The sequence below is a fragment of the Aythya ferina genome (assembly GCF_964211825.1).
Source record: "Aythya ferina genome assembly, chromosome: 13".
NCBI classification, from domain to species: Eukaryota; Metazoa; Chordata; class Aves; order Anseriformes; family Anatidae; genus Aythya; species Aythya ferina.
The window spans coordinates 13,676,964-13,697,601 of NC_140311.1; the positions used below are offsets into that span (position 1 = coordinate 13,676,964).

The 20,638-nt window shown below is 43.2% G+C and overlaps 1 protein-coding gene across 3 annotated transcripts in view; it reads right to left on the reverse strand.

The window, feature by feature from the left end:
• Positions 1 to 20,638, reverse strand: part of NRK (Nik related kinase) — a 99,531-nt gene that overhangs the window by 23,705 nt on the left and 55,188 nt on the right. For all 3 annotated transcript variants that reach the window (XM_084534041.1, XM_084534042.1, XM_084534040.1), the window contains 9 exons: positions 20,268 to 20,432; positions 16,713 to 16,865; positions 11,245 to 11,376; positions 10,307 to 10,374; positions 8,560 to 8,672; positions 6,359 to 6,456; positions 5,929 to 6,047; positions 3,106 to 3,199; positions 229 to 402 (listed from right to left, as the gene is read on the reverse strand). In XM_084534041.1, coding sequence (XP_084390167.1) covers positions 229 to 402; positions 3,106 to 3,199; positions 5,929 to 6,047; positions 6,359 to 6,456; positions 8,560 to 8,672; positions 10,307 to 10,374; positions 11,245 to 11,376; positions 16,713 to 16,865; positions 20,268 to 20,432 — 1,116 coding nt within the window. The remainder of the gene's footprint in view (positions 1 to 228; positions 403 to 3,105; positions 3,200 to 5,928; positions 6,048 to 6,358; positions 6,457 to 8,559; positions 8,673 to 10,306; positions 10,375 to 11,244; positions 11,377 to 16,712; positions 16,866 to 20,267; positions 20,433 to 20,638) is intronic.

The window sequence follows — 20,638 nt, forward strand, 5'->3', positions numbered from 1 at the left end:
GCGGAGAGAGAAGGACAAAAACGTGGAACAGCAAAGAAGGGTAGGGAGCTTGAGCTTTCTTATTAGTCCTTCAAAATACATCTTCTAGATAAAAGAAGGGATGTGGTGAAAAATCTTTCCTTTGTAAGAAACAGGATAGATAAATTCAAATGACACTCAAACTCAGGCTTCCATGGGCTGGAGGGAAGTGGTGGTACAATTCATTCAGTCTATAAACTTATCTCATACCTTATTCACAGATTTGTTCTGAGGTTCCTGACTAGTCAGTGGCACTTTTGGTGTGTTCACAGAGGAATCTGAAATTTGGCTCTGCTGAAGAAGATCTGGCAGGAGATAGTTTTGGTTGTTTATGCTCCAGAGGCCTTCTTGAGTGCTAGAAATTTGTTTCCCTAAAATCTGATCCTGCACATGAGAAAACATGGTTAAAGTCCACATTTGATATACTTCCAATGCCCTATGCACCCCCTGTTAATTAGGACAATAAATAATGAAGATATGAGTAGGGGTGCTCTATGTGATGTATTGGATAAGGACAAACACTACAGAAAGATTAAAAAATAGGAAAATACAAAAGCACATGGCAAACATCTGAGATATCAACCTTGGCTTCCACCCCCAAAATGCTCCGGAAACACTGCTCATCTACTATATTCCAAGCTATAGCTAAAGAAGTAACTTCACCCTCAGAGACACTTGACAGAAAATCAAATGACTTGTCTTAACAGTACAGATTTAACCTCTCCCATGGTCAGAAGTAGGTACTTCTCAGCTCAGGAGCTGCATATATTTTAAAGCCCCTTACCATTCATTTCATTTGTACTTCCCACTTACTGAATTAGGAAACCTTATTCTAGAGAGATCACATTCAGTAGGATCCAGTGTCAGCACCTGCAGTACAATGAGGTTTGGTACCGTGGCCTTCCTTGTAGGATCCTACTAGCAATACTGTGCAAGCTGTGAGGCACCGTACAAGCTCTCTCCCCTGACAGCCTTAAATACTGACTCGCTGGGACACTGGAAGTTTCTGGAAAAACACAGCTAGAAGCTTTGAGAGGAAGAAAGATGGGATTCGTAAAGCAGGCAGTGTCCCAGATGGACAGGGCAATGCAGAGGAACCTACCCCAGCCATGAAAGGTCTGGTTACCCGAATACCATCAGCACGGGAACACAAAGCGACAGGAGCCAAGTGCTACTCAACAATATTCCTCCTGAATTATGCCAAAGCAAAAAGCACCATCAAACTCAAACAGCTTCTGGCTGGTTGAATTCAAGGCACGTCTATACACTGCACTGACTGATAAACAACCTACTGAAATCAGCTCAGCTTTTTTTGAGTGCTGGTCAATATATCCAAAATATAGCGGATAACTCTGAATGAAAGACATTTGCCTTTTAAAAGCCAAGTAATTAGCCAGGAATAAAATTGATGCTGTAGGCATTTTACGTTTTTAATTCTGATATTTTAAAATTTTCTTTTGTGTTTAGAGTTAGATTCAGCTGAACTGAGCCAAACTCCCATTTGAGTCATTTGAGCAGCTTGGTACACCCTAACCACTTCAAAATGGGACAGGAAAGGGATGTTGGAAGAATTCATGTATTCTTATGGTAGCTGTGGGTGGTGACACAGAGGTGGGAGGAAGGGACAGGATTCTCTGTGAGAAGGGAAAACTCTGGAAGACATCAGAGAGATTGGTGAAAAGAGGTGAGAATCACCTATCTGTCATCTTTCCTGGGTCATTTTCCTTAAACCCAACTGAAAACGTGATCTCCACTCTTCTCCTTCCTCTTCCACCTTCATTCTGAGTCTCAAAGACCCCATCACTTCTCCTTACCCTCAAGCAGCCTATGTCCAGCACCCAGATATCAAGGGAAGGAGAAAGTGCTGGGCTGTTTCTGCCATGAGGAGGAAATGGGCAGGCTCAAGCTGGAGTGCCAGGAAATTGCTCTGGCACTGGGCAAGGGAGATGGAAAGGGCCTGGAGCTGGTATTGTTTTTTCCTTCACCTCTATGCAGGTGGAGATGGGGGGATCTGAAAGTAAAATTATTAAATGCAGTACAACCTCTTCTGTCAGGCTGTTGCTCTGAAATGGTAACCAGTCTTTCATTTCTGGTACAGAACAGTAAGCTTTAAAATAATGCATTGGACTCAGTGCAGGTTCGAGGAAGATGAACAGCATGAGCTGCTGAGATCATGGCTCAGTCTGGTGCCCCATGTATCAAAGCAAGGTCTTTTCTCCTTAAGAATGGTGGGAGACAGGCAAAGTGGGACTCCTTTGCCAGCCTGGATAGATTTCTCTCCGGTCTGAAGCTTACAAAACCCACCAGAGGCAAAGGAAACTCCTTTTTCTTCCTAACTCTGTCAGAGCTTACACAAGAAGCTCAGGGGAAAATGCCAGTTTCATGGCAATTTATTTTTCCCTATCTGTGAAACAAGAATACACTCAGTAATACGTGAGAAATGCTCTGAGGTTGAGAGCAAGTCTTATTACTGTAATTTTTTTGTTTTCAACCACAAAGAACATTGTTCTGCTTTCTCTGTTTTCATCTTTTCTGCACTAATATTTATCACAGGGGAAAATCCACACAACTTGAAGCCTCTGCTACAAACTATAGATAGGAAAGAACCACAACATGACACACAAGGGAACGTGTGTTTTTGCTAAGCCCGTGGGGAGGGATGAAGTACTTTTCCCATCTTTCAGTAATATTTTAAAAAAATATACTTCTCTTTACATTGGAATAAAGAAGGTCAACATTTTTAAAAATAGAAACCTTGCACGCTGACTATAATCTACAGGATCGCTTTTTGCAACCTGCCTAGAGCCTTCATGCAGAGTAAGCTGGCATCAGCCACTACTACTGGGTCAGTAATAAGGACAAATGAAGAGGTGCAATTTTGAACCTAGACGTAAGCCTGATTGTAGGAAGCACAAAACCTGAAACAGTATGCACTTTTTTAAAGCTTATAGCTGTAATTTGAAATGACAGAGCAGGACTTCAGAGTGAAAATGCTGCTGAGAAGGAGTGGATACAGAGTTTATCACGTACATTAACAATTTGACTCTCCCCACACTGTACCCAAGCCCTTACAAATGGCCAAATTACCTTCTGTTCTGCAGTGGTGCTTTGGGGTTTCAGTTCAATCCCATCTGGTACTTTCGTCCTTGAGAAATCTGCCACTCTGCTGCTCAGCAGTTGCCTGGTAACAAACTCCAATTAATGAACAGAACTACTTCGGGGGGGGGGGAAAAAAACAACAACCCAAAAAATACAAAACCCTACACCAAAACCCACAAAAAAGATCTCCATATACACGAGTTCAACTGAGCGTAATTAACATTCACTAGTTACACGTCAGGGTTCTGGTACAAAAGCTGGTTGATTAGGATGTGCCTGGATGGACTGGTGCCCGAGGACTGCTCCCAGTAGGAAGCTCTCCCCAGCTCACTGGAGGCTTCCCTTCCTTCACCCATCATTTTGACAGGTGCTCAAGATGAGTGCCAGAAGGTCCATCGAGCAGCCCACTTCAAAACTTCTCCCATCTCCCCTCGTACACTACCCTGAGGGGTGAAACATTGGCCACCCTGCTCCCAAAAGTCCAGCATCAGCTGCACTTGGGGAGAGCTGCTGCTCCTCTGTATGCTGCTCTCCCCCGCTGGGACAGACTGCATTGCAACTTCATTCTGTGCAAGAACACAACCATGCTCACTTCACACATAAAGCAGCAGAAGCACAGGGACAGAAGGACTGGGTCAGGCCACAAGCCCACTGAGCCCAGTATCCTGTCTTCCATGGTGACCAAAAGCAGGTCCTAATAGACAGGGTAAGACCAAAGTGAGCATCTCTTACCCTGTCGAGTGGTATCTGGGTTTTAAAACAACATGAAAGAGTGTGAACGAGTACTTTTTTTTTTTTTTTTCCCCTATGGGAGGTATAAATATTTGCATGCTGAACTTGGGAGGAATGGCAACACATGGAGCAGGATCACTGATGAATGCAAGGTCCTGATCTTAAATGACAGCAACCTCCCATTTACTGGTGGGAATAAGTACTTACCAGTCAAGAACACACCTGCAGCCCCATTATTTGAATTTGGTAATGAACAGCATGCAAAGAGCAGAGAGAAGAAACTCAATTATACAAAACGAGCCACGGGAAACATGTTTTTTTTGTTTGTTTGTTAGGGGGATTTTGAATGCTGCAGGTATCAAAGAAGGAAACAGCCTTGGTAGAGTGGGAGAGATGAGCATGAACAGAATAGATATGCTACACAAGCAGGTAGGATGATGGCTTGTGCTCACTGACATCCCTCCTTAAAACAAAACACTGGTGTGTGCTATTTACTTGGTAGTAATAAGGATATATTTCCCCAAGTATCTATCTTTCAATATAAATGATGCTCAGCTGAGGTGAAGAGACTTCCCTAAGACTGCACTGCCAGTTTCCATGAGGTTCTCGCAGTGGCTGTGTGTGCAGAAGGCCAACCTAACAGGGCTCAGCCCGCTGACCCCATTTCTCCAAAGGACCGGTGGGTCTCACACACAGGAGACGCACACAACACATGCAGATTTCCAAAGGCAGTGGGACACCTCCAAATCATTACAGCGTACAGGGATGTAACAACCTAACACTCACGTAGCACAGTCATTGCTACAGGGCAAATCCGTATTTTTATGTGGAGTCTTTCTGAGGTCTAGGATGAATTTTATGACCTAGAACAAATAAAACTTTACAGAGCAAAAAGATGTGGTTTGGAGGGGAACAGCAAGAAAATAAGGCATTACAGCAAAAAGACAGCTTTTTCAAGTGAATAAACTACAGTATTTTTTCTAACAGTATCCCTCCTTATCCCTCAGCTTTGAAAATGAACTTCAGAAATGCAAATCGGGAACATGTGCAGGTACAAAATCCTTATTCAGAGGAGCACAGTGGAAAGGACTGGTATCAGGCCAATGCCAGAGCTTGCCAACAGCGTTACAAATCTGTGCATCTCCGTCTGAGGACTGACAAAACCACATGTGCAATTATGTCAGAAGAGCAAAAGCCTCATCCTAGAGAGCTCTGTATTGCTGAGATGCACTTCGAAGTAAATACTGGAACTGAAATAAACTGAAGTTCTCTTTGCAAGAAAATTAGAAGTCTTGTTCATCAATACTGAAAACCCATTGTGTTTCTTGTTCCAAGCAGCAGGGCTGACTGACTGATCCCCTCTTTCACTTGGACAAGCACGAGATTCACGCTCCATTATTTCACAGCAGAATACACATTCTGCATGACAGGTAAAACACCACAAGATGTCAGTCACAAAATCACCAAGAGAAACTGGAAAGCTAAAGAGAAGCGGTTCATGTCAGATCAGCTTGGTAGAAACTACAATGTGCAATCTCGTAACTGCAGCAATCGTGCAAAATAACAATACTAAAAACACAGCAAATTCTACAAAACCGAATCCTGCTTACAGCTCCCCCCTTTATAAACAACCCAGGTGAAATAATCAGCTTTTCAGTGGTAATTATTTCCACTAGAGTGAACAGACCATCTGAAGACAAGTGCTACGTTTGCCTTGCTTTTTGCACCGATCTGCATTTAACATGAAGATATACAGCTCTCCTTTTTTCTTTTAAAAATTCCATTTCAACGTAGATCAATGTGAAGTAATCTCTGAAGAAGCACTACCTATTGATGTTCAGTTAAAACGAGACATTTCCTCATTGTCCCAAGGCAGCAGGTCATCAAAGCTTATTACATTGCACACATCTGATGGAGCAAACATTTACCCCCAGGAGTTCATTATAGTGAGATTAAACTGCTTAATTACAGCTGACATAAATGACTGATAGCAACTTCAGAGGGGACGCATTTATGCATGCCAACTCTTTCCAGAAATTTATAAGTGTGTAATAAAAAGAGAAAATTAATCAAGCCAACCTCATGTGGTTCATGTCATCTTCATCACTGCTGCCGACTTCGTCACTTGATGAGGAGTAGTCTGCTGCTTTCCAGAACGAACCGGTGCTGTCCTTCCCCTTGGCAAAGGAGACTGGGCTCTGAACAGAGAAAACTCAGTTTTTCCTCAAGGAAGAACCCATTGTTAAATACCATGGGCAAGATTTTACTGTCCCAGTAAGGGAACTCCAGACACCCCAGTCCTACAGGAGATCAGGTACGTGCTCTCATGTTACTAGCAGTAGCCTGCACATGACTCGACTCGTCTTCAAACCTCCAGCCCAGCCTCTTGGATGGACTTAACTACTTAGCCAGCTAGCTCAAGCACCAACAGAGCAGCTGTCTGCACAGGTGTGCCCTCAGCGAAAACCGTGAATCAATCAGAAATAGCAGTGGATATAGAAGAGCCTACCTCAACCTGGCCTGGATGAGAAACTTTTTCAGGTTTCTTGTGCAGCTGCAGGTGGTTCTGGGCCAAAGCGTTCTCTCCCTTGGCTGCTCCTGGGTTCCCTGTAAAAAAAAATTTCATTGAGCCACTTCTCAGCTCCCACTTCCACTCTGCCCTGCAGGGAAGTGGGTAGCAAGGGCCAGCACCCACGGGGCTCCTCAGGGTTCTGCCCGAGGTCAGGCACTGGTGACGGAAGCTGTGGCCCCGCGCTTCCCTCCCAGGTGCAGGGCTGGGGACCCGCAGGGCTACTGAGGCCACCCAGATGCGATGATGCCATGTTAGGAGGGAAGCCTCCAAGAGATCAAGTGAACCTTCCTCTTTATTAACCCCCATAAAGCTACCTGGGAAGAACCAAAGCAGCCCTGGAGAGACGCTGTCTTCTGCACACAACTCCTGATACAAGAGAAGGGAGGGAAGGCAGACGTGCCCCCACCCTGCCAGCAGGGCACACAGCTACCTCATTCAGCAGTTTATTTCATGACTGTCCCACTGCTACCAACAGGACTCCTCGTAAGATAACAGGGGGAGAGTTCAAGCTCAGACAAATTAGAATTTGTATTTGGTAATTTAGCTAGTTTTATCACAATGGCTTCAGGTACTCATGCATTTTGCAAAGCTTTTAAAACTCAAAATTCCTTATTGGTCAATGAGTACCTAAGCAACTCAGCAGCAGTATTAGTTTTAAAGTATTTATAGCCCTTTCCTGCCCAATTCACTATCCCTGTGGGTTTGGGAAAGCAACAAACTCTGGAACACCATATGCCAGAACTAGCTGTAATTTAATGACACTTAAGAACGCAAGGAGACAGTTTAAACCACGAGGGAGGTTTTCTATTCTTTCCATGGCTGGTGAGGTTTTCATTTCCCCATGCCAAAATAGCACAGGAGTTACACATCATGCAGACATTGCAAAGTTGAACTGGGCTGTTGTACGCTGCTCATCATTATGCTATTATTCAAACATAAAATGACATAAGAGCAAAAAGAAACAGACCCCAAGCAGTTTAAACTGTGCTCTGGTTTTCTCTTGAAGTAAAGCTTCCTACTTTGCATGGTTAGTGAAAGCAAAATTGGCTTGGTTGTGTAAATGTAATAAATAAGCAATTTGTTCTTCATTTATCAAGGGTTTTCAAATTAACAATGCGAGCCTCAGTTTAAAAATAAATGACCTCAGCAGCTCGCTGCTGTGGTTTCCGAACATTTTTAGCATCCACCCTGTCTTGTCTTGGGCGTGATTCCCCATGTCACCCATCTGCATCAACCTGGATGTAAAGCACTGTAAAACACAAGTGCTTTGCAAAGAGCTATACAAGAAACTGCCCCAGATTTGACCCACAGGAAAGGCACTAAGGAACAGCAAATACAGGAACAAACCCCTCCTCTTCTGCTCCGTGTCCCCTTCTGCCCGAGTCTCAGTTCATGTCTCAGGAAACAGAGTTTGTAGAGCAAAGAAATCTGCATAACCATTAGCAAGCCAACTGTGTTCTTCTATTGCTACCAGAGACATCAAGATCCCTTAAAACTTGCACTGTGCTTTCACTGGATGAGGCCATCTCCACGTTTAACTTCCTTTCCCTTTTTCTCAGTTCCACTATCTTTCTGCAAGTAGGAGTAGAGGAAGAATGTTTCACAAGCTGCTGCATGGAGAATCTTACGTACTTCCTTATGCTTCTTTCAGCCAGCACAATATTAGAGTGCAGAAATATTAATGTACAGCAGCTGCTCATCTGTATCATCTTATTAGTGGGCAATGCAAAAAAGCAGCATATGGTTATGCAGAAAATGCCAATGGGTGAACATTAGCATTGAACTAGATCTGTGTATGTAATGTTGGCTCTGCTGAGTTTCAGTGGTGTCAGTAAGTGCAACAGAACTGATTTTTTCACTTCTTAATTGACGTAATTAAAATTTTCTGTGTGGAAGTACATTCACAGTCATTTTTTTTTTTTTGACTCAAAAAGGGAAGTATTTATATTTTAGGAACATGGAACCATAAAACCAAGAAGGCTGTCAAAAGCCTATCACCAGAAGACATTAAAAACAAAACAAAACAAAACAAAACAGAGAAACATTTACAATGCAACACTTGACACCCTACAGAAATCCATTTCACATGATAGGAACTCTGCACATTGTGACTGATGAATCCTTGACTTGGGAATCACCTGAGGTTGGTCGGCCGCTCTGATGAGATCCCATCTCCCATTGCTTGCTGCCAGGAGTGCTGCTGCTGTTTAGCTTCAGAGCATGGCCCCCGGGGGACAACTGATGACTGTTACTAAACAGAAAGACAAAAAGCACATCAGGCAATTTGTGTTTAGGAACGCAGACTGGAATCCACCTCCTAGGCCACTGAACCAAGCTCCCTGCTGTCAGCGTATGATATAATACTCTTAATAAGCAAAAACTTTGCATTTTGTGGTGTTCCAGGCAGGGCCACCCAATGGCAAGAGAAAAGGGAGGAGACAGTTTCCTCTGGGAATTCATTCCAGGAGAATGCAGAGTCCCAAGTCACCACAAAATACCCTACTCAATTCTCCCTTGGCCTCTTCAGACCAGTGTCACTCCTGGTTCCAAAATCTCAAGGCTTTTACAAATAATGAAACCTGTTCTCCTACAAGATACATCATCACCCACTTATCAATGGAGAAAGGAACATACAAGACAGTAAAACAAGCTGCCAAGTAAACCTGAGTCTCACTCAGTAATCCTAGGCTAAGAAGCCTCCTAACTTTTAACACTGTGGTTTGCCTTCATGTTTCTTTTCTGCTTTGCCTCCTTTAATTCTTATGTAGAGAGCAGTTAGGGTTTGACTTCACTTGAAAGTTGTTTCAGGTGATGTTTCTGACTTTGGTATAACACAAGCAACCGTTCCAAAGTGCTGCACATCATTCTGTTAGGTCAGCTGAAACTACTTCCCTTTTAAATCTCTGCAAACCCAGTTCCTCCCTTCATTATGTTATTCCCTGATGAGATGTCCTGTGGGGGCTACCCTTCACCACTGAGCTCTCTGCACCCTTGGTCTTTTCTTCTGGGATGCCAAGTACACTCACCTTAAGGGCAGACTGCTGGAATACTGCCAAATACAGCACATTTGTCTGTTCAAGCTACTTTCAGGCAGAACAAAGTTGCAGCCACAAGCTTCACTCACAAACTATAATTAAAGTGCCTAGACAGGGAGTTGAGGCCAAGGCCAAAGTCACTGAAGTATCCACGCAAAGAATTCCTCTTTGAAACAATGGTGCAGGCCCTGAAGTGCCACAACAAAGCATCTCCATGAGCACCCTGACCAAGCCACTAGCACCACCTGCCCCTGCCATCCTCAGGTGTCAACAGGCTGGGATCTCCAGCAACCTGCACCTTCAGCAGTCACTTGCTCTGACCTGAAGGGACAGATGGTAAAACAGTACTAAATCACAAGCAGCTGTTAAATTACTGCACTACGTAATTGGGAAACCAAGGAAGAACTTGCATGGGAACTGCTCAGGCAAGCCAAGCAGACTGAAACAAATGAAACAACTCGTTGCAGGAATTATTACAGGTGGAACAGCCTTTATATATTAAAAATATTGCTTTCCATTAGAACACAGAACTACCTTGCATGAAAAGTAAGCAATCTACAATAGGTTTGTTCATATTTAAATCATGTACATTAGTCATTAAAAGGAAGCTAGCTCAGATGCTTCCTTCAGGTTTAAGATCAAGAGATTTGGTTTGTTATTTATTGGATGAGCTGACACAAAACACAAAATAACTGTAACTGCCATTAAATGAGGTATGAACAGGTTTAGTATTACTAAAACAGTTTTAGTGTTACTGAGGTTATGGCTTTGTTTTTAAATAAACTGGATTCAGTTTTCCCATTGGCAATAAATCAGCATTAGTATAAGCATAAAACACTTAGGAACTTACCTTGAATGGCATCTCTGATGGCCAGGTTGATCCCTGCCGTAAAATTTAGAGGTTGTCCTTTCTGGAACCTTAAGGATTTAATCAAATATTTTTGATTTGCTACTGATAGACTCAGTTAATAAACCTAATGCTCGCCCTGTAACAATACAGAAAGGAGACTAACCAACATAAAAGAACAATGCTTCAGTGGGACCTGTGGAGCTGTCTTTCATGACATCAACACTGGAAGCTGTGAGTCAGCAGCAGGTACTTCCATTTTGCTCTGAGCCTCTGCAATCTATCAGGGCGCAGTCTGTGAGTGGTTTGCACCTTTCCCTGGAGTCAGCATTATTCTTGGTCAATATTTAAAGCAGACAGAGAAACACGTCTGCAGTCATTAATGCAGCTTTACCTAGGTGGTGGATTGCCTTATGTTGCTACCAAAGTGTGCATATACAAGGGGAGGGGAGGAAGGTGGGGAGAAAAAAAAAAAAAGGACAGACACACACATCCCACAGGCAAAGTAATAAAACAAATTAACACACATGCATGCCCATACATACACACATCCCCACACAGGAGTTCTGCCCTTTTTCTTAGGAGTTCTGTTAAAAAGAAATTGGTACACCATCACCTGAATTATATGAACTAATGAGCTTTTCTGCAACAAACCAGATTGTGCACAGGAAGGGAAGCTACAAATATTTGGTCTAACAAAAAACGTGTATCTGCATTCATTGACCCCACAGATACTATATGCACACACTGAGAGCATTGACCTGCTTAATCAGTACAGAATTGTATCTTTATACATGTAGTCTTCTTTCTAGATTAGTGAAACCTAGTAAGTGAGTAACTGATGGTATTTTCACTCAGCTTCATAAAGCCAAAGGGGGTGGATGCTACACAGAGCAGGAAACCGGGCTCAGACAGTGCCAAACACCCAGCATTTCACATACCTTTGGGGGTTGTTCTTCGTTTTGAATCTCACTCCAGAACACATCATCTTGTCCAGGGCTGACTGGTATTGTCGCCATATCTGACAGCGAGCTGCTGTGGTACGCATCTTTACTTGCCCGGAAATTGTCACACTTGAAACAAATGAAATACAGAGTGAATTGTACTTCTCTGCCTCTACAACGTGTCCCAGTGCCAACAGATATCAACTGTTCTGTTTGAGAGATCGAATTTTTAGCAAATGTGTAACAAGTATTGTGTTTCGACACAGACTTACCTTGTTCACTGTGAAATTATTGATTTCCACCATCTTAAGCACAAATATTTCAAGCTGAAGGGCACAATATAAAGAAATAGTAAAAACTTCTATGCTATACGTACGTCTCCCACCCTTATGTCTGTGGAGAAGCTAGTAGGTCACTGGCAATGCACAGGGAACTGCTGAATTGAGTGACACAAATTACTGCTAAATATATTTCATACAAACCTGACCAATGACCCATTTCAGAACTAAGAACAATAAATGGGTGAATCCCACTCTCCTACCTAAGACGTTCCCTTCCAAGCTAGTCTTTGCAAGCCCACCATCAACCTACAGCCACTGCAGACAAACTGCCACCTGGAAATGCTTCTAACTCTCCAACAGACTGCCCTGGACCTCCTTTACAATAGAAATTTACAGGTGCTTTAAAAAAAATAAAATTTGAACCTGCTGTAAGCAATTAGAAACTATGCCCACACTATACCTCATGCACAGTCACGGCCAGGTGCTCCCACTGAGATCACCTGTGTCTAGCTTGGCGTGTAGCATTGACACTCACTGGAGAGCCGGTGCAAATCTCATTAGATAGCTATCAGCTATCTTTGAGGGCATCACATTGGGGCATTAGGATAGCAAATGCCCTAATTGGGGTGAGAGGAGAGGGGGAATAGAATGCTCATTCCAATGGAATAACATGTTAGCAGTGTATAATTTAATCTAAAATACTCTAGATTTGTTCCTCTAATTCTCTCTGTATTAAAAAAATAAATAAAAAGGAAAGGTCCTTTAAATTCTGTGCATTAATAATCTATCACACTTGAGTCTTCCAAAGGGGAAGAAAGGAACAGAGATAAAAATGTCAACCGAATGTACTGATCCTTCCTGAAATGAGAAATCCTCTTGGACACGAGATTGAGACAGAATACATGGAAATGCTGTGTGAGCCGGGCCCATCTTGAGGGATTCCTATGCCAGAACCAATTTAATGTTACAGAAATAGAAAACTAGTAGAGAAGTGCCTGAAGCTATATCACTTTGTGCTTTCTCTTCTCATGCAAAGCAAGACCAGGGCTCCTCGGGGACACCGGCAGCCAGCAGGAACACTACGAGATGCTTGCCAGCTGCTGTCCTTCCCCAGTCTGGACTGAGCTTTTGTACATTACCAGTGGGAAGCACCTCTTATCTCAAGCAGACTGCAAAACAGCACCCCGACCACTTCCAGTACTAAGAAAGAGGCCGGTAATTTTTCTCTGAGTCAAAGTTTTAATGTTTGTGTCCCGATCAAATTACTACAGCTCAGCTCAGAGGCAGCTGCAGTTCAGTTTCCCCACAGAATGACTCAGACAAATATTTTATTGATTTATCAGCTAAGCATATTAAAATTTTCACCAGTTCCCTTGAGCTAGAGACATTATGAATGCACAGCAGTATTATTTACCTACTATGTAATTCATTTTTAAGTGAAGTAACCTATATTAAAAAGTAACACACGGTAACAGAACTACACACAGGTTTTCAATAACATAATACAAATATGAACCTCCATAGCTCTGAAGATCATTTAAATATCTCTAAGTAGTAATTCTAAAACTATCTAAAGATGAAAAACACACATTCAATTGTCCCACCACCACCTCCAAGTCCAGCTAGGGGAAGTCAGCTGCAGAAAACCAGTCTCGAAGAGTTCACCTGGTTAAATATTCAGGTGCTTTCCCTGCCTTTTGGGGAGAACATGTTGTGTTCGCTCTCTGTAAAGAAAATAGCTTTATCAGCAGTTAGAACATCTCCTAATCCGTGTCCTTTCATTTTGTCAAAATGACTTTTTTTGTCCAACATGATTGTCACTAATAATAGTTTTCAGTTAACCAGAATTATTTTTAACAGCGAAGTGTTCCCCTGAAGTGACTCATCTGGGGGATAGGAACAGGCTTTACAGCAAGTGTATTATTATCAGAATATAGGAAGATTTTCGTCCTTGCCAGTTTTTCAACAAGATACTTAACTTTCTTCCTAAATTTCAACTTTTGAGTCCTGCAGAGTACCAGAAAACTACTTGTGCTTAAAAGCAGGGGTGAGCTTTGCTGAATCATGATGTGACTGAGGAACTCTCAGCTCCGCACACACCCTCTGCAGATGGTACCCACGTACATTCTTTGGGCAGGGACAGACCAGTACTCCAGTTTCTTGTAAAGCCAGGAAGTGATGCCTGTTTCTAGGATGATTTCTGCAGGACCTACAAAACCTTGCGATTCTACAGCAAACCAAAAACATTTCAGATAACCCCCAAATCGTAGTGTTTGGCCACATTACTCCACACAGAAGAGCAGATCTAGATAGCAAATCCTACAGGAGAACCACAGAATCAATTTAAAAGAAAAAAAAAAAAAAGAAAAAAAAAAAAAAAGGATCCTGCAGGTAGCCCAGAACAGCTCACCCCACAACACTGCAGCCAGAGAGCCGGACCTGCTGCCGTGCTGCAGCTCACCAAAGGCAAAGCAGGTACAAAGCAGGTGGAAATGACACACTCTGATCTGGGAATATCTCACATTTCCCTCACCAGACAGACAGGGTACAAGACACTGAGAAATCCTGCTCCCTGCACGTTGGGAGCTGCATTAAGATTTCCAGGGAAATCATTTTGACAGAGAGTCGGGCAATAAAGAGGTGCCACACAGAATAGGATCATTTAAAATAAGAAGTCTTTTTAGTCTGAGCTGAGCAGTGATGACAGATGATCCCTCTCTGACAAAGCTGTCTGGAAGTTCTTCAGCACAGACATCTGTGATGGATTCACCTTGCATTTTAACTCCACCATTCACTTTTATTTTAAATCAACAAGGCTCCGACGTACTGAACTCTCCGAGTACATTGCTGTGAGTCTTTTAGTCTCCAGGTGACTAACTGGCCCATCGCTCATATAGCCTTATCGCTTTATAAAGTTAATATATGCAACGCTGCCAAACACACGGCTATTAGCATCAACAGCTGCTACCAACGAGCAAAAGGAAACAACCCTTAAGAAGATTTATAAATTACCCCTTGAAGATCATTGGGTTTCCATGCTAACACAGCAGAGGAGACCACAGATCGACTTCTCCCTGCCCACACGGTCTCCACCTGCTAGAGCACTGACTTGTGCAGGGGTAACAGGGCAGCTGCCAGCAGGGAGTGAAATCACACTAACCACTATATATCATGTGCTGCTGTTAGCCTTAAGTAACGCCATGCCTTTACATAGCATTAAAATGTTATAGAGTAGTTTCTAGGAAGGAATGTGAAAGAGGGTGATAATATTGCTTTATTCCTTGCCGCTCCCCAAAGCAGTAGAGAAGCACTACCAAGCAGAGAAGCACCAACAAGGTGCAAAAGGATGAAGTGACTTGTCCTAGGTCTGGGTCACAGCCAGGCAAGGATGTAGCCCCTTTCATCCATGGAGCAGCACTTCTGCATGGCAGGACTCTCCTGGGTAAACCCACTGTGCTCCTGCAGAATCCCAGATGTCCTGCAATACACTATGGGCCTTCCCACTCCTACTACAGGGCCAAAATATTCAGCTCAAGGAAGCTGCCAGCCACTGCTCAAGGCTAAGATACAAACATCCTTCTTGCAGACCCTGCACCAGCTCTCCAGTGAGTCAATGCTACAAGCCAAGCCATCAATTTAGCCCAGTCACAAAACTCATGACTTAAAATGACAAATGGGCCGTGGAAAAAAAAGGATGTGAGAAGATACACCAATATTTTCCCAGGGAAAAGCTATCGGGGCCTTTTTTTCCCTGCAGATGTCTGTGTTGATTTTTCCATCACCACCAGACAGCAGCAACCTGAACAAGAAAAGCACAGCAGGCTTGGGCTTAAAGAGGCTATCGGCCAGCTATTACCTGCCTCGCACAGACTCACTCTCAGGCGTACGTGGAAGCAGGATAGGGCAGCACTGGGCCATGCAGCCTGCCCTGTGAGCACCTAGGCTCTGGGGAAGGAGGAAGGATGAGAGTTTTTCCTCACACTTCGAGAAATACAGTGTGAGAATGCAAAACATTCATGGTGCTGCAAGAAGGGCTGAGTTGGGACACACTGAGCTCAACACGATCAGTATGCAGAGATGCTAACAAGGGCATGACTTTTCAGGCACATCTGTATCTTTCATGCAGGACGTAAATTCACAAGAAGCTCATGACAAGCAAGATTTCAGTGGCTAGCAATGAGCATAAAAGCTTGGGATAGCACCTCATAGTAACGACTTGCAATTGCAAGTAGCCTCCAAGAAGCCAGAGGGCCCACCCTGCTGTTAGGGCTCAGCAGCAAGGCAGCATGAGATGTTCCCAAAGCTGATGAGTTGAAAGTAATAACCCAGGCACCTCTCCTCAGTCTCATCTCCCTGCTTTGGCTCCAGGATCCAACTTGCTGGGAAGTGAGGCCACCAGATGCCATACACAGCAGTGAGAGCCCTAAATCTGCTCTCCCAGAGCTGGTAGAAATAGCAGGAGTTAAAACACTGTGAAAAGGATTCTGATGCAGAACTTTATCGGTGTTCTCACTGTATACATAGAGTGACCTGTTCAGTATGACTTCTAACCTCTAACACTGAATTCCGTACATACTTTGGTATACTGCCTAAGATACATGGATCTTACATCTGTAGTTGAAACCAACAGCTTCTTCAGTAAGTGCTGATAAAGCACCTGAAGACTAAAATTGGGAATTCACAAACCTCCCAGGCTCTATCTGCAGGCAACACCTGACTCTGCAGTGGCAACTAGTCCTCGTTCCATCTCTATATACACGTTTAGATTATTTCATAAGATCCCTAACAATATTGCTCATGTAGATGGTCTTCAGGGATAAAGATCTTGGCTTTAGACTTGTTTTGTGAAGTGCCACATATATTTATGGTACCATATAAATAATACATCATCCAGGGACTGTAACAGAACAGCCTTTCAGGCTTTTTGTGAAACATCTAACAGTAACATCATAGAATCAACACAGTCAGACATCAAGTGTATAAAAATAACTGTTATCTAAACCTGAGCTGCATTGCCCAAGTCTAATTCCACTTGTAACTTAGCAGCACACAGTGGCACTAAAAATCTGAGGCAGATTGCTGCAGGCCTCAGTTATTTATGCCAGGAGCAAAGGGTAACATGTCTCCGATGTGCTTAGGCACTACCTGTGCTTTCTCCTCCCTGTTTAGGCAGCAATACCATACCTGCACTACGACAGCTCTCTGCAGGGCAGGGGTGCAGGGGCTGGAGCTGCTGCCAGAGCCCACCCTCGCCTGCGGCGCGATGTCGTGCCCCAGCACCACGGGCCACTGGAGGGAGGGCTGGGTGCTGTCACTTCTCTTTCTTCGGTCCTCAGCCTGCAAAGGAGAAGAGAAAAGGCATGACGTGCCAGAGCTGCAGTCGGCTTTATTCTAGGCCATTCTGTTTGCTACAGGCTAGGATTTTAGCTGGGGAGGAATCATCTCTCTGTATTTACTTACCTTTGACAGCACGCAACCTGTTTTGTTGTGCATTTATAACCCCCTTTTACAACGTTGACATTCCTGCAAGTGGCTCTCTATGTTAAAACACTTTAAATGCTCTATTGTTTGGTATTTTAACTGCCCTATGGAAAAGACTGCGGAACACGATCTAGGAGGAACAAAGGTCCTTTTATTTCCTGAGGGCACTGCTCATTATAACATGTCTGTCTTATGGTTTTGACCCCGTGGCTCTTTGCATTTTTATTCAACGTGACTGATTTCCATTCTGAATTATAAATCTTTATCGTATCCTCTGATTTAGCAGCCTAGGAGCAGTTCTACACCACAAGCAAGAATAACGCCACCTCACACCCAGCTGCCTCTGGGCGCACATTCCTAATGGCCTCACCCTATCTGGATGCTTGTGCCTAGGTCAGGATGCTAAGTGTACTCTGAACACAGCCTAGGAACCTGCTGAGGAGATGGAAAATGATTCTCATGGATCTTGATGGGAGGTGGGGGGAAGCAAGCAAAAAAGGTATTAAAAGAAGCAGCAACAGCCAATGCCAAGAAATTCTAGCCCCAGTGAACTCCACTGTAACACTGCTTTTGAGGCCAGATTTTCATTACTTGCAACTGCTAAGAATGAAAGGTGAATTTTACCTAGAGCAAGAAAGAAAATGTAAAAATTAGAGTGGTTTCACTAAGCTAGAGATAATAATTTAACTACTACCTTTGTTCTCAAACAGCATTTGCATGCAATGCATTGCAACACAGATGCAAACTTAAGCAGCCAACACTTTGGGCTCTCAGAACTGACTGCAGCCCTGGCGCAGGCACTGAACTGGTGCAGCACCAAGCCCGAGCTCAGAGTCCTTTCCTCACAGCTCATCAGCTGCTGGGATCGGACACAGCACAGGGGTGAGCTCACATCTGCACCCATCGGGGAAAACCTGCTCTGACCTGCCTGCCATAGGAAGAGCTCAAAGACAAAGAGGATGAATTCCCCAGAAAGGGCTTTGTGGTGCCAAACATTAAACTTGAGGTTTTGTAGGGCTATAGGGTATTTTTTTAATTACTTTTATTGTTTTAAGTATCTCAACTGAACAATAATTCCAAAGAGATTTCCTATATCAATAACTTGTCCTTCAAATGCCACTGAACCCTACAAATTATGGAAAAAAAGAACTTACTCTAGAGTAGGCTATATCTATTCCTGTGCAGATCTCTCCCAGTGCAGAAACTGGCATCTTTTCAGCTAATGAACTGGGGAAGATCAGTATTAGCAAGAAGGAATTCACTGAATTATTTCTGTTAAAAATAGTTGAAACTTTAAAGCATTATTGAATTGTCACAAGCCGTTATGAGTGCTGACATAATTATAAAGTCTCAAATTCTAACCAAAAAAATGCAATCCTGTTCCACTAAAATCCTAACTAGTGCAAAGTGTCTTCCAAGAAGTTTTGAGATTAAGTAAGTGATATTGTAAAAGAATTTGCCCTCAAAACCAGACTACATTATAGCAGCCATGATGACAAACAACAGCATCGTGCTGTGAACCCAAAAGGCAGGCAAATCTGTGGATATGATTTCCCTTTTGTTTTCACACTGTTTGCTTCTTCATGTGCCTAACTTACCTGCAACTAGTAGCATTTTATTTCACCACTCAATTAAAAGTTAATGGTGACTGCCTACACTGAACTCCATAATATTTTTCATTCTGCTACGAAGGGTTCATCTACAAAATTTGTGCCCAAACTAAACAGTATTTGAGCTGATATTTTGCAGTTTTTTTTTCACTTCTAGCTACAGTGAAGTAGAAAAGAAAGTTAAATGTAATAAAACAGAGTTGCATATTCTCTCCACCCACCCAAAGCCTAGCAAAGGCAAAGCATTTCTATGACTTTGGTGATGTGTATTTAGCAAAAGCAGCTTACTTCTCTGTCCACACCCAACTTACTCCACAGCCAGAATAAGACCCAGCCCTCTGCCACCAACTAAATACCGATTTCCAAAAGAGTTCATTCAAATCTCAGTAATGCTTTGTTTAACCAGTCAACGCAATAAAGCCTTTGGATCTAGGGCATTTTGTGGCAGTTAAGTTTTACTTCAAACACAATCAGACATTCTCTTGTTTTCGCAAACTGCTGCTCTAACAAGGGCCTTAGTATCTGTTCTTTTCTTGATTTCATATTGCCACTTAGCTGTTTGCAGTCTCTGTCCAGTTATTGATATTCACCATTTCAACAATCCTAGCAGAAGAGTTTCATTTAACTGCTTATCAATATAGAAAACTTCACTTAAGGGAGCCAGCTGCAGCACGTGCACGCACATAGAGGTGACATCAGAGTGGACACTTACTTAAAGACTGCAGCAACATGTAACTAAGCAGTGCCCTGCATTCCTCCTACACACGCATGCACAAGTTCTCCTTGTGCTTAGTTTGGGTATTTAGGGAGGAACCTGCCTTGTCAGGAATACACAAACTACCACATCTAATATTCTACTTGCACACAGCTGCCCCTGAGGAGGCACCTGCAAACTGCTGAGATTTCTGACACTAACACAGCCAAATAACGTGACAATCGCACCAGCTGTAGAACTGGGCTCACACACTGGGGGTGTGTCAAAAAGAAAAATGAGCATGGTAGGAATAGCGAGGTAACATAGGTAAAATGGACTTGTAGCTTTTATCCTTATGATACCAGTAAACAGAAAGAGTTGGATGGCAGAAATAATTCCAGAGTTAACAAAAGAGTGAAATGGAGTGAAGGGTGAAACTCTTAATCCAGGACTTTACACGGCTACCCCTTATCCATCAAATCCAATCTACCTGAAATCCCAGAAGACAAAGAACAAGAAAAGGCATCACTACCTGACATCAGGGGCACAGAGACCCATGCTTGAAATGCATGACAGTGTTCTGTGTCTGAGTCAATTCTGTGAACCCTAACATCAGGTGAAGGCATCTGTAAAAACCTCAGATGATGTTACCTTAATTCATTTGTCTTTGGGAGACAAGGGAATGCCAGCTAGTCGACCAGAGGGATTATGATTCCCGGTTCACCACAGTCACGCCTTTCTTTGAACTTGACTACAAGTGACAGAGACTAACCCCTCCTTTTCCTTATCCTCTACATTAATGGATATCAAAGGCTTCTTTATAGCAAAGTGTGTAGAAAGATACAGGTCAAGCTGCAGATTTAGGTTTAAAGATCATCCCGTTCTCTACTTCAGGACCACCACAGCATCATAAACTTCAACTGCACCAAAATGCTACATTGGCTGAGTTGGTACCTCTTTGCCTGCGTTGCTTGGTGGAGGATGTGCTGCTGAATTTGAACTCTTGGAAGGCTCCTTCTTTTTCTGCTTATGGTCATGCTGGAGAGACAACAGCTGCGTCTGATCTTTGGGCAAGGTTCGATGCACCCTCTTGTTGTGCTGCACGTCTTCTACTTTTTTCTGAAAGCAAAGAGTGGTGAACCTCAGAGAGAACAACGCCTTAGAGGACAATCAAGCTGACTGCTGGAAATACTGGCTTTTAAAAAGAATCAAGTGAGTGCAATTGCTGCAGGGCTGACAGCAGAGACACAAACCTGAGGAACAGAAAGCATAAAATGATCCCAAACACTCTATGTTTAGCTTTTGGAAGAACACAACAGAAAATC